The 13,524-nt window shown below is 40.8% G+C and overlaps 1 protein-coding gene across 1 annotated transcript in view; it reads right to left on the reverse strand.

Annotated features, from left to right (window-relative positions):
* Nucleotides 1-4,737: 4,737 nt before the first annotated feature.
* Nucleotides 4,738-13,524, reverse strand: part of kdrl (kinase insert domain receptor like) — a 42,732-nt gene continuing 33,945 nt past the window's right edge. Inside the window, exons 27-30 of the mRNA XM_061079303.1 lie at nt 12,084-12,208; nt 10,603-10,681; nt 9,743-9,846; nt 4,738-7,491 (exon numbers count right to left, since the gene is read on the reverse strand). Coding sequence (XP_060935286.1) covers nt 7,293-7,491; nt 9,743-9,846; nt 10,603-10,681; nt 12,084-12,208 — 507 coding nt within the window. The 3' untranslated portion in view covers nt 4,738-7,292. The remainder of the gene's footprint in view (nt 7,492-9,742; nt 9,847-10,602; nt 10,682-12,083; nt 12,209-13,524) is intronic.

Genomic DNA, 13,524 nt, shown 5'->3' on the forward strand with positions numbered 1-13,524 from the left:
AAACATAATTTCTATAACAAAGCAAAAACTATGAAGCTTCAGTGTTGAACTCTTACAGGTACATTTCACCCCAAAAAATATGTTCAGACAAAACAGGTAGATACTGTGTGTATTCAGCACTTCCTTCTTCTGATATTTAAATGTTGCATTGCTGTTCCTGTTGATTGATTGATTATAACATCAATGTTTGGTTACTTCTGTTTGGTCAAGTCAAGTCAGCTGCCCCCTGTGGCAAGTCACTGGTTTGGCTGCATCACAAACATTTCTAAATGATTCCTTTATCAGCTGGAACCCGAATTCCTTTGCAGCTATCGCCTGAGGTGCGGCGCTCAGGCAACCCCCCTCCCCTTCGGTCTGAGCTATTTTATAAATGTCCCATAATGTGGTTGTAGTGCAGCAGAGATCAGACGAGTTCACAGCCACCGGACATCAGCGAAGGTTCGGATGTTCTGATGTCTCACGTTCGGACTCAGAGAAACTCGGCAGCACTGAAGCCAGATGGACATTTCACCGGACGACACACAAATATGCCTGTGAACCCCGACATAACCCCAGCATGTCCACGTTAATTACACCGCTGTGGTCGCTGCATTTTTCCCAGGCCCTCCTGGTGCATGAGCCTTCAATACACCCCTTACCCCCCAGCAGAGAGGTAAACAATGGGGGCAAGTGGGTGAGCTGGTTTCACTGCACTTTTGCCTTTGAATGGGCATTGATGAATCTGAAGGCTCCCGAGGGTTCACGGCTGTCGGAGGTTTGTTGACATTCTCTGGAAAGTATTTAAAGTCGGTAAATTCACACGTACACAGACTCTGAGCTGCTCGTCGACCCTGAACCTCACAGAAGACGATCAGAAGCACCGAGCTTATCTGATACAAGTCTGATCTCTGTTTGTGATTCCTCAACAAACTGGGAGTGAGGGGACGGGTCGGGGACATGCTACGAATAAAGTGAATGCATTTCTACTTTCCTCAAGTGTTACAAGTCACTCTCAGATCAGACTGATACAAACTTTTGGATTGTTTCACAGAAAGTGTTTTAAAAGACTCTTTAAACTTTCTTTGATTGTTGTTGATACACAACACTTTTCGTCGACCAGAATAAAATGAAACATGATTGACGATCTGTGATGTTTCGAGAGCTTTTGATAAACTTTCTCCATAAGTGACACAGGTGCAGTCACAGGATGTTCCACAAGTTGCTCATGAGCTGTTTTTCTCTTCACCAGCAGCACGGTCACAGCAGCTCCACAGCTTTTGTTCAAAATCAATAATTTTGCAAAGTTTTCACACATGAGTAAAATATTTTGGTTGAGATGGATAAACACAGGGAGTAAATAAATAAAGAGTAGTACTGTGCAAGTACTGACAAACGGAACAACTACTACAGTTCACACATTCAGGCCCTTCTCAGGATGATTCAAATCCACTGTTTATTTATGACTAAATATATGCAAAACTAGAATGTCATTTGGTAGATCCCATAAATCCCACAAGGCTGAACAGTCTTCTTGGATCAAATCCAACCAACCAACCAACCAACCAACTAACCAACCAACCAACCAACCAACCAACCAAACAACCAACCAACCAATTAACCATCCAACCAACCATCCAACCATTCAACCAACCGACCAACCAACCAACCAACCAACCAACCAACCAACCAACCAATTTACCATCCAACCAACCAACCAACCAACCCACCAACCAACCAACCAACCAACCAACCAACCAACCAACCAACTAACCATCCAACAACCATCCAACCATTCATCCAACCATCCAACCATTCAACCAACCAACCAACCAACCAACCAACCAACCATCCAACCAACCAACCAACCAACCAACCAACCAACCAACCAACCAACCAATTAACCATCCAACCAACCAACTAACCATCCAACCAACCATCCAAGCAATCATCCAACCAACCAACCAACCAACCAACCAACCAACCATCCATCAGTCAGAACTGACCCGTGAACATTACAGTTACTCAAGTCAGACTTTCAAAGTCTGTTGTTTTTGAACCACAGTGCAGCTGAAGCCCTTCATAGACGTCTTTATTAATGTGTATGTTGTTGACTTGACCCTTCACTCTGCTTGTTAACGGTGGCCTGACGTGAGGAATTCATCAGGGACAGTATCCGGCTCATTGTTCTGTAATGAGAGGCTTGGCTGTGGCTCACCAGTCACCTTCTTGGGCAGGGGTCTGGGAACAGCAGGGATTTGTCCTGCTTTGTCCTCCAATCAGTACATGATAGGACTTCAAGCTACTCATATTCAGTTGAATTCTGGATGACAGACATTCGCTGAATTCACACCTCTTTTTGAATGATTCATGGAGTAATGTGCAGCTCTGGGTAAAAAGGCTGTGGAAACTTTCAAGAGAGGAGGTGTGTGGGGGGGGGGGGTCATAAATGCAACTGTTACTGTAAATGGGTGAAACAAGCAGGCGGCACAGAGGGTGTGGTACTGACCACAAACTGGATGGTAATGAATCACATAGTTTCTCCCACTGTGAGAAGAACTAAGTCCTGACTAACAGCTAGTTAACAATCAGCTATAAACTAACCTCTGAGACTAATATTTAAAGCATTTTTGTTATAACAATAACAATAATAATAAAGATACTTTTAGATGTAACGATATTACTAATTATAATGGTCAGCAATGATAACAGCACTAATAATAATAATAACAATTATTATCATATGAATACACTGTACTTATGTTTAATATGCATGACCCTTTTTTATGTTAAAAAATATAGTTCAGAATTGATTCCTTGTCTGACTGTTTGAGCTATAAAGACTAAAGTGTTATCTTTGATGTCAAGGATATTTGTAATTCATACAGATCTTGAACTCGCTTTTAATTCAGATTTGAATTTATGAATGAATCTTTATACAGAGTTTCTTCAGAGGTGACGTATCAAGGTCAAACCTCCGCCTGAATGGAAAAACACTGTGTGTAGGTGCAGATACACAGGACTGTTTGTTACAGAGCAGAAAAAAAACATGACAGTGAAGAATACCCTTCCCCTCCGACATCCTTCCCTTGTTTGTTTGTGTCTCACATTCTGGAAATAGTCCACATCGGGGGTTGTTGATATGTGTGTGGGTGTAATGTCGGGGACCCAGCTCCCGGTAAACACAGTAAATCTTGTGAGGACACATGGAGACGGTCAAGGGCCCGACCTGTCTCATGGCGTGCGGACCACACCCACTACCAGTAAGCAGAGGCCGTACGCTCCCATAGGAAGCCCGGTGTGTGGCGTCCCCCGGTCGTGACCAGGATGATTAAAAGTTCCTTCCTTCCCCACTTGTTGGACGGGCTTTGTCCCGGTGAACAGACATGCTGCCGACACCGTGTCCTGGCGAGGAAGTGAGTCTCTCAGCGTCCAAGGAGCAGCAGAGGTGCCAAACACCGATGGCACAGTCCAATCTAAACAGACCTGTTCATTTAGGAATGAGAACGATAATCAAGTAAAATTTGAGTGTGTTCCCAACATGCGGGTCGGGACCCTCACAGGGGCTGCAAGATAAAACTGAATGGTCACGAGATGATTTGAAGGAATGAGAGGGATAAAAAACACATTTTCTAAATTATTACAAATTATTAAAATGTTCCAGATTTTATTTAGGTTATATTTACATTTGCTAGTTAGTCAGCAGGATTCTGCAAAAGCTGCTGGAGGGATTGCCATGAAACAAATTAGAAAGAACTCGGATCTAGGGGGTGGATCAAGGATTTTTTTCACTTTCTTTAATGTTGTGAGATTTTCAGCATTTCAGTTGATTTGTCAGAGAGTAATTCATAGCTCTTGATGAAAAAATCTGGTATATGTATGTGACGGATTGACATTTATGGGTGTCTGTAATTTGGTGCAGATACAATAAAAATCTGGATCTACTGAATTTAAATGTGGTTTCATGACTGTTGGGTTATGGCCGAGGTGCCGCTCTAGTCTTTATTGTTAACAACTGGAATTTTTCACCACTTCAAACCTGTGATAAGGGATTGTAAATTGACACTGGTTTAACTTTAACAGTTTTTACTTATATATATATATATTGACAGTATTTATAGTTTTTTTTACTCAAAGACCACATTCGCAAAGCACATGTTCTATCATAGACTGTCAGCACAGCCATCATACATTTGGGAATGTGAACTGGTGGAGCCCAGGGATCAAACCACCGACCTTTTGGTTAGTGGATGACCCTCCGTCTACACTGAGCCACGGCGGCTCCACAGAGAACAAAGAATCACTAACCAGGAACATTGGGGGATCAGTGGTGTGCATCGCAGTTCATTGATTTCAAGTTTGTCATCAGTCACACTCTGAATTTTATTTTATTTGCAACACTTTTTTTTATTGAAGCTGCTTTTGAGTTATGTGTGAACTCACTTGAAATTGCTGGCTGAAGAATATCGGTATACTGTGGTCATTGCCAAGTTAAACAGATAAAACAAAGTAATGGATAGGTTTAATGTTTGGCCTAAATCGAGGTTAAAAATACAATGAATATCTGCCTGAAAATGCAACTTAATCCATCTGATGGCTTTCAAGTCTTTTCACTTCTAATGTGATCCTCAGGGTGGCGCTAGCGAAAAAGTAAGGGGATCCTCAAGGATATTTGGTCACTGGTAGAGCCAAAGTGCAGCGCAGTGCTTTATAACAATATGTATGTTGGTATTTCACACAATTATGCGCCGAGACGTCTGGTAATGTATAAATATATAAATCTTTATTCATTTATTTACTTCATATGCTCAGTTAACAGTGTCAAGGAACATCACTTTCATTCAAACTAACTTGTTAACGCTACATGAACAAAACAGAAGAAGCTACGTTGATGTTTGAGCTGCTGCAGGAATCATTACTCATTGTGATATATATATAAAAAGCAACAAAATCCAAATACTAATAATTTATCTTTGCATTAAGGTTGTTATTGTGAGAGGAGTAACTAAAATAAAAAAGACTGGGTTATAATAAGTGAACATGAAGATGTTAGGCGGGAAATAATACAACAAGTACAGTGAACATTAATTTCCTACTAGGCACTAGAGTTAAGAGTTAAATAAAAATGCACAATAAAAATCAGAAATCTTCATAAAATGTGACCCTCAACACTGTTTCATAATAATATAGCTTTAGAATACAAAAAAAACCATTATACTTGATATAAAGTATCAGTGCATCATCACTTCCTGTCCACAATCTTAAACAAATTGGTTCCACAAATAAAACATCACTCTGGATTCAAAATATCAACTTTACACTGCAGTTCACTAACAAATACTGTTTTTCCTTCAGTCGTCGAAGGCCCTGTGCACACCCGGTATTAACATTAGTCCTGAGAGATATGATCAAAAATAGACAGAATTGACTTTTCCTGTTAACGCCTGGTATAACCAAAAAAAACGTCCTGCTTGTGATCGAAACTTACTCAGCCGCTCCATATTCAAATACTGATGTGTGTCATTTCTTTGAGTCTACAAAGTTTAAAAGTTTAACGATGTGTCAGATGACAATATCTGTGTGTGGACCTGAGTAACAGAGAGAGAGAGTCACGGAGTCACGGAGGGACGGATCAACACCGTGGGAAGATATTCTATGAAGAAATATTTGTCGATTGTGTTAACATTGCGGTGACAAACACATCAGTGCATGGACAGTAAGAGGCGTAAAACCAAGTTTGATTCATTATGAAACTGTTAGAGGAACTCAGCTGAGTAAGCCGTCCTACACATGTGACCCATGAAGCATCTGCCGTCACACAGAGAGAAGAATGTGGCCAAATGTTTCCCAGACCTCCTCCGATTGTGGTTCGTGTGATCGGATCTCAGGATGCATTCAGGACTTATCCGGGTGTGTTCACACCTGAACTCAGTGCTGACCACTTGTGACTGGATCACTCAGGCCGGATGCTAATACCAGGTCATTGAGTACGAGCTAGCCGCTTCTCTACAGGGTGTGTGTGCAGCTACACATGAGCTCGAATGAAGGTTTGGTCCACAGTTTACACACAATACATCGTGTATCACAAATAATCTGCCTGAAATGTTGTTTAAACATGGAGATGAACAGATAATAAAACTGTGGAGAGGAACAGAACTTCACACACATGCAGAGTCTTTGTAGCCTGCCCTGCAAGCTTTAACTAACACTCAGCACAAGAGGAAGGACGGAGAAAACTCACACGTGTGTTTCCTACAGAAGCAGATTCCCTCAGCTTTAATATCAGTTTATACAGCAGCACAAACAGCATGTACGTGTGGAGTTAAAGTTACATGTTGATATCGGGAAGACTGGTCTTATATCTGAATCTAAATGAACACTAAGTGACAGTGTTTACTAAATAAATACACAGTTTATTTCACTAATGCTTTCTAAAGAAACCGTTTCTATTAAGTTTTGTTCTGTTTTTCCAACTGAGTTTATACAAAAGAAATATAAACACATCTGGTTTCCTTCGCTCTTTTTAGTTCAACCAAACAAAAATACTTGAGTTTCTTCAACACCAGATCTGGGGCAAGAGGAATCTGAATATATTGTTAAATCTCAGCTTTACCCTGTTTCTTCCATTAACCTGTGATTTCCTATAACTTAGGAAATCTTCAACCACTACATGACAGAGCAGTCCTCTCCTCTGTCACTGTGTGCCAACCTGAGTTCATTGAGCTGATATATTTATATTTGTACTTTTCACAATTTATCATTATTTAATTTTTCATATTGCTTTTTATTGACTTAGCTAAGATCCTATGAAAAAGTAGCTGCACCTCAAAAAGAGCCTCTTTATTTAACAGATTATTTTCCAGTACGAATTATAAAAAAATATCTAAAAGTCTCAGCTATCATTTCTCCTTTCTTTTCTGGGAGTTATTGTTTAATGTAGTTTGTATAGATCTGTGGTGAAGCTGGAATCATCGCGTTTTGTTTTCACAGTAGATAAAAGAAATACCTGAGCCTGCTTTCAGCTGTTTGACAAATCACAGTGAGCGTGGAACGGACCAGCAGCTTTAGGGTCGGGCTAATGTCTGAATCAACTTCTACAGGTTTTTCTTTTGTTGCACAGCGGAAGCTCCAGAATTTAGAAGATGCAGAAGTAACAGTCGAGTAGATTCATGAGCGGGTTCAGAGCGTCCGTTCTCAGAGGGAAACCTTGTGGGGTTTTCCTCTCAGATTCTGCCGCAAGACAGTCCGGAGATAAGAGTCCAAACAAAGGAGAACAAAGCGATGGCCTTCAGGCTGCAGAGGGGAAGAGCTGGAGGTTAGACAGGTGGGGTGGAGTAGCGCACCACATAGTTGTAGTCGGGCGGTGGGCTGTGACACTCCAGGCCGACGTCCAGGGCTGAGTCGTCCAGCACCGAGTCGTTCATGCCGAAGTCCAGAGAGGGAACAGTGGGGGGGTACTTCTCCTTCTCTGGGTCACACAGGACAGATTCTTTACTCTTACTCACTGCCTTCATCCTGAAAACACAGAGGGGGAAAATAAATATAACTCATTCATGTATATAAAAATATAACCAGTCCATCATTGTGCAACAAGAATGCAACTATTCTTAAGCAAAAAGCCAAATAACAGCTTCTTAAAACAAAATATCATGGACAGGAAAACAATTTGACTCTCTATAATTTATCTTAAATGAAAATAAAAGCTAGAGTACAAATAACCACCTATAAAAAACAAACTTCTATAAGTGGATAATGGACAAATCATCAGACTTGGACAAGCTGTTAGGAGCTGTTTGCAAAAACCCTGAAAATCAAATATGATACAACAGAAACAAAAACTAGGAGTAATGGTTGAAATCCTGAGAAATTATGCTGGATTCAAATCTGCCTCAGAGCATTTTCAAAATTTCTAGTGCGTAGTGTTTTATACATTTTTGCAGCATATTTGAAGTGAGTGACTGGTTAACTACCAGCTGTGACATACTGGGAACAACATCAAGATTCTCTTTCGTGAACGGTTTGTTTTCTTCACGATAACTTGACTTGACTCCTCTCACAATAGAGGCCTGCTTGATATTTGTGATTTAAGAAGTGGCCCCTTGTGAAGCTGTACAATCGCCCAAACCTTTCCTCATTCATGTATGATGTAATCAATCATCCCCAGTTCTTCTGCTTCATTTGATGCTCAGAATATGAGTAATTGCCTCTTATTGTCTATGGAGGTTGCCAAGGGCTTCCCGGGCTTCTCTCTGGAGGCCAAAGGGTCACAGCCCAGCAGGCGGAAGTGATGCCACTGAACTGGAATGCCGTTCTGATGACTGAACTACCTGGTATACTAGGCATCGAAAACACCAAACAATAGTCTAGTGTTGTTTTGCCAATACCAAGCTTGACACAGGGGACGATTGGGAAATGAGCATTGGGAAACAAAATGAGTCAGAGCAAAAAATCCCTTCTACTCAGAAAAAGTCAAATGTGACTTTTAGCTGTTCTTATTTCCTGTGAATGTAAAAATAAATATTGTTGGGGTTTTTCTATGAATTTCTTGATATTTTGCTTTTTTGGAAAACGAAAAATCTACATCCTTGTTTGGGCAACTTCCTCAGCAATAATGTCAGATCCCTGCTGAATTGAAGTTGTATGTGCTATACTAAAATAAGGAGGGCAGGTTAGAGAAGTGGTGAAGCCAGAGGGAGCAACAGGTGGACTTGAGCTGCACAAAAGATCCATAGCTAACAGGGGAGGCCCTCGTCAACCATCCTAAGTTCAAAGGTGGCAGTGATTGAGTGGTTGCCCAGCGAGGAAGTCTTGGCTTCAATCATTCTCTGGATGCCTGGCTTGATTCTTTCTGCACCACTGACGTCCTGATGCCATAAACTGACCTATGATGCGTCCTGGACACCTCAACTTCACGTATTGATCAAACAGACAGTGAGGGTGGGTGTTTTTACATGTGAGGTGAACACATTAATAGTCCTAGTAGTGTCTGCTACTGTGCAGGGTACAGTTAGGACTAGAAGGTTTGAAGTGTAATTGCTGTGTACATGTGTTTGACCGCGTAAATTAACCCTGCCACTGAGCTGCTGTAAACTCAATATGTGGTAAGACTATAATGAGAAAAAGATTTACAGAAATGTGACTCAGATTTGACTTTATCCTTGAATAACACCTTAAGTGAGAACATATTGTCTCAGTTTTAAAAAAAAACTTTTACAGTTCTATATTCTCACCCCGATAGCATCCACATCTTAAAGCCATCAAATGCTCTGCAGGGTTTTGGAGAAACACACCGCCTGCATCGCTCTTTTTGAGATTATGTGTCTTTGTAACTTAGTCTTGGACTGAAGAGGACGGCCATGCGTCATAAGTTAAGTCAGTCTGGGAGGTATCGTATTCAGGGCTCTTCTGGTGGAAACAAAGAGGTTTTAGTGTGCACTTTTAAAACAGCCCAGCCCTCAAGTGACGCAGCCGCTCTGCTTTTGTGCTCAGTCCTTCAGTTTGTCACCTTCAAGCCTTTCCCCTCCCACTTCCCCTTTGTGCGTCTGTCCCTCACGCATGGTTTCTTCAGACAAAGGGGAAAACTGGCTGCTGACTTCTTTTTAAGACAGAAGAAACTTGAGTGTGTGTTGTATGACAGTTATAGCGTCTACATTCCAGCTCAGCAGGGAGGTTTCCATGCAGGTATTTTGCAGTCTCTTCCAGGGTTTTGTTTGTGGTGACCTGCAGGGAATGTGGAGTGTAGTGCTGCGCCGTGTGGTCTACGTACGCAAGAGCCATAATGCTCAGTGGTCGACCAGCCAGCGACTCGAGGCGCTTCAGTGTCTTCATGTTGTCAGATGAGAGGCCCATCCCGCTGTCTGATGAGCCGCCCTGATGATGATGGAAAGACAGAGAAGGGATAATTAAAACAAAATCTTGTATTCTTTATTATCTGAAGTGAACTAAAACAAATATGTGAATGTCAGTAAGTCAGTTATCTTCATTTTCAACAACCAGAGTTACTACATTCTACACTGGTGCACATAAAATAAAATAATTGGTCAAGCATTGTTGTTATTATATTGAGCAAAACATAAAGAACAACATAAAACCAATTCAAGAAACAAGTTAATATAATTGTCAATACAGGTGGTGTGAAGCTTAAACAAGAATCCAGACCGATGAGGGTTGATTCTGTTCGAAATTTGATGAAGACCCATCAGAGGAATCAGATGCAGAAAACATCTGATCAACTATAAATAAGTTATTTATAGTTGCTGGGGAGCAGTGCAGGGAATAATGATTTTAGGACTGAAAAAAACGGCTGAGTGTTTTTGGTGTAACACTGGTAGTAACAATGTCCAGGTAACAAATCACACGGCCAAAAGAAAGCAGATAAAACTGAATCAAATGGAGCCAAGTATTAAGCCTTGTGGGACTCCATGTGACATGACAGCTGTGAAATTACTTAACCAATAAACCACGTATATGAAAACTTTAACTCTGATATCATCTCATACAATTGAGCCAAATATATGATTTATGATCTGACATGGAGTTTTAAATCAAATGTCTGTTACCTAACTCCCTTGTTTTGGGAACAGTGGAGGTGAATATTGTGTGTGTGTCTCTGGTGTAATAACTCACCTCATGGTTCTCATTTGTCCCGTCCTCCATGGTAACCTGGTCAAACGTTTTCACACTAGCGGGACGGATCTTGATGTTCCTGGAAAAAAATATTTCCAGTGTTAAGTGTCTAAAATATCTTGAAATGATCTGTTTCTGTTCAGAGAATCATTCGATTATGCTGGAGCAAAACGGCAAAGTTCTGCAAAAACAAAGAAACCACAGGAACTTAATCACTTAGATCAACAATGTGAAGAGTCCGTGACATTGTACATTGAAAACACATATTGTTTACTTTGCATTTCAACACTCGGAGGCTAAAACTACTGCTTAATTTAGTTTAAGAGGTAACTGTCATTACTGCTTTTCAACACTTCCTCAATAAACACTTGGAGGACTTGTGAAAACCCACAGCTTTGAAAAATATTGTTTTAAGTGCACATAAATCTTAGAGCTGACTCTATGGTTTTTGGGGAAATTCCTCAAAGGAGCCACAATATTGAAAGCGCTGTGACCATTGAGTTACCCGGAGTATATTTCTTATCATGTGCCAATCAGGCCGCCCATTGTGCTCAGGTCAGGCCAACATGTTCTCCTTGTAGAGCTCAGCCTGAGCCCTGCAGGAACAATAATTGTTTTGGATATTATTCAGTGAAAGGCAGAGAAGATAATTTAGGGCATTTCCTTCGCAAAACAGACTGAGAGCTGTATCGGATAAGTTTACATGTCTTTCAGATTAGGTGATTTATTTGGAAATGTATTATCTTGAACTCAGCTGCACAATTGCAACCAACAAGACTGAGGGTCCACAGCCATGCTAGCTGCTCGCTGGTGCTGTACTTAGACACAGAGGTGCTTTGAGCTAAATGCTAACATGCTCTTACTGACACATTTTGAGGTGACAGTGAGCATAGTTGAAAAGTTATAGGTTGGCCAAAGTGATAAGACACGTGATAAGAACTAACTAAAATTACATCTTAGAAAAAATGTGTTATGTGTTTTCCTTAACTTTTTAGTTTCTTTTCCAATCTAACATGGAGGAGGCCTTGTCTAAAACTTATACTGTAATCAGCCGCTAGGGGTGATTCAGACGATTTGGCTTCCCTTTTGGAGAGCTGTCTTGTCATCCATCATTTTATACAGTCTATTATCTGCATGAAATCCAACTAGTGGATGTTGATCTTTAATCTTTTTAGTGAAAACTTGTAACAGGAGAAGCCTGCGAATCACCAAGTCATTAGGATTCATTATCTGGGAACCTCTGGTATCTGGAGCAAATGTCAAGACAATACATCAGCTAGTTGTGAGATTATTTCAGTCTGGAGCAGAATGATGGACGAAGACACACAACTGACGTTTCCATCCATTGAGCCCCGTTGCTAGTGTGGCTAAAAACATGACTCAGCCCGGGAAGAGGAGACAAAATAATATCCTCTCTTCGTGTTCACAGGAATTTCAGGCGTCTGTTATGTAAACTTCAGAAAAATAATCCATGTTCTCACCAGCTGCTCCCTGAGTCACAGTGGGAGCTGGGTCGCGTGGGTGTCTCCTCTGATGCCGCCGTGGTGGAGGGGTCTCCCATCTTACCCAGCAGGGCTGTGTTGATGGGTATATAGTGCTTCCCCTCCTAAATCAACCAAACACAGACAGAACATCTCAGACCACAGCCTCATACTTACATGATGCAAATTAAAGAGAGACAAGGGGTTTAACTGAAGCAGAGTGATGCTGCGTGCATGATATATAAACACACGTCCCCAGGCTGTGGCGAGCAGCCAAAGAAACTAAGGTCACACAGAGTAAACCTATGGTGATGGTGTGAGAGTCTGTCACACTGTAACTTTAGCCTTAGTAATGAGAGTCAAAGCCCTCAACTGTTCCAGTCTGGACTTTTTCTTATGCAGGGAACTGTTACAGACTCATTTGTAAAAGAGCATGTGTTCCACTTTCTTTAATTTCCTGCATCGACCTCAGTAACACCCTATTTTTCTTTCATCAAAAATCAGTCCTGCTGCTTTAATAGTCAGTCCCTGGTTAGGTTACACTGTATCAGGCCATTAATCATTTTCAGATCACATTTGAAGGTTCGACTTGATCCAAAACAGACAATCAAAACCCTTTGACATTCATTAGAAAAAAGATATTAAGATATCAATTATTAATTGTTCAAAATGTGAGGCCTAGTTTGATAATGCCCTAAAGCAGCTTCGGATCAGCTGTAAATCATGTTCCCGGAGGAGGTGATATATTAATGTTTTATTCATTCATTATTATTCAAGATGCAAACAGTATATAATAATCGTGATCCATTACAACTGACCAATACAATATGGATAAATCCACAAAACATAAAATAGGTCCAATGGTTTTCAGTCATTTTAATCTTATCTTATTTATCTGAAAGGGACTCAGGGACAGTAAAGTTTAAATCTGACCCAGTACAAAACGTGGTCAACAAACAGAGAGAACTCACTGGCAGCAGTAAGATTCAACACCATTTGACAAGCAGCTGGAGTTAAAAAGAGTAGCAACACGTGAACCATGTGTTCAGAGTGAATCTGCTTGGATCCACTCCTGTCACACACACACGACCCAAGAAATGAAAGTGATTTAATGTTGAAATGTTTATGTGCATATGTACATGTAAATATTTCCTTGCAGTGTAATGTTTGCATTAAACAAAAATGCTGTGATTTTCCTCATATGGATATTTGTAGTTATAAGTGACGAATACCTCTTAAGCCGTCTGACAGCCTCGTAAAATCAGCAAACTCACAACAACATAATTCATCCCAGACAATGTTATCTCGCGTCACATGAATTATTACATGGTGTTTCCATGTGTTTTGAAGTTTGGTCCCTATTGTGAAGTTTTGCCATAGGAGAAGCAGCCAAGAGTATTTCTTCCCCTTTGGATCTTCTCCAGGCTGCAGGACTTGTGGT

Source organism: Limanda limanda, chromosome 10 (assembly GCF_963576545.1).
Source record: "Limanda limanda chromosome 10, fLimLim1.1, whole genome shotgun sequence".
Lineage (NCBI taxonomy): Eukaryota > Metazoa > Chordata > Actinopteri > Pleuronectiformes > Pleuronectidae > Limanda > Limanda limanda.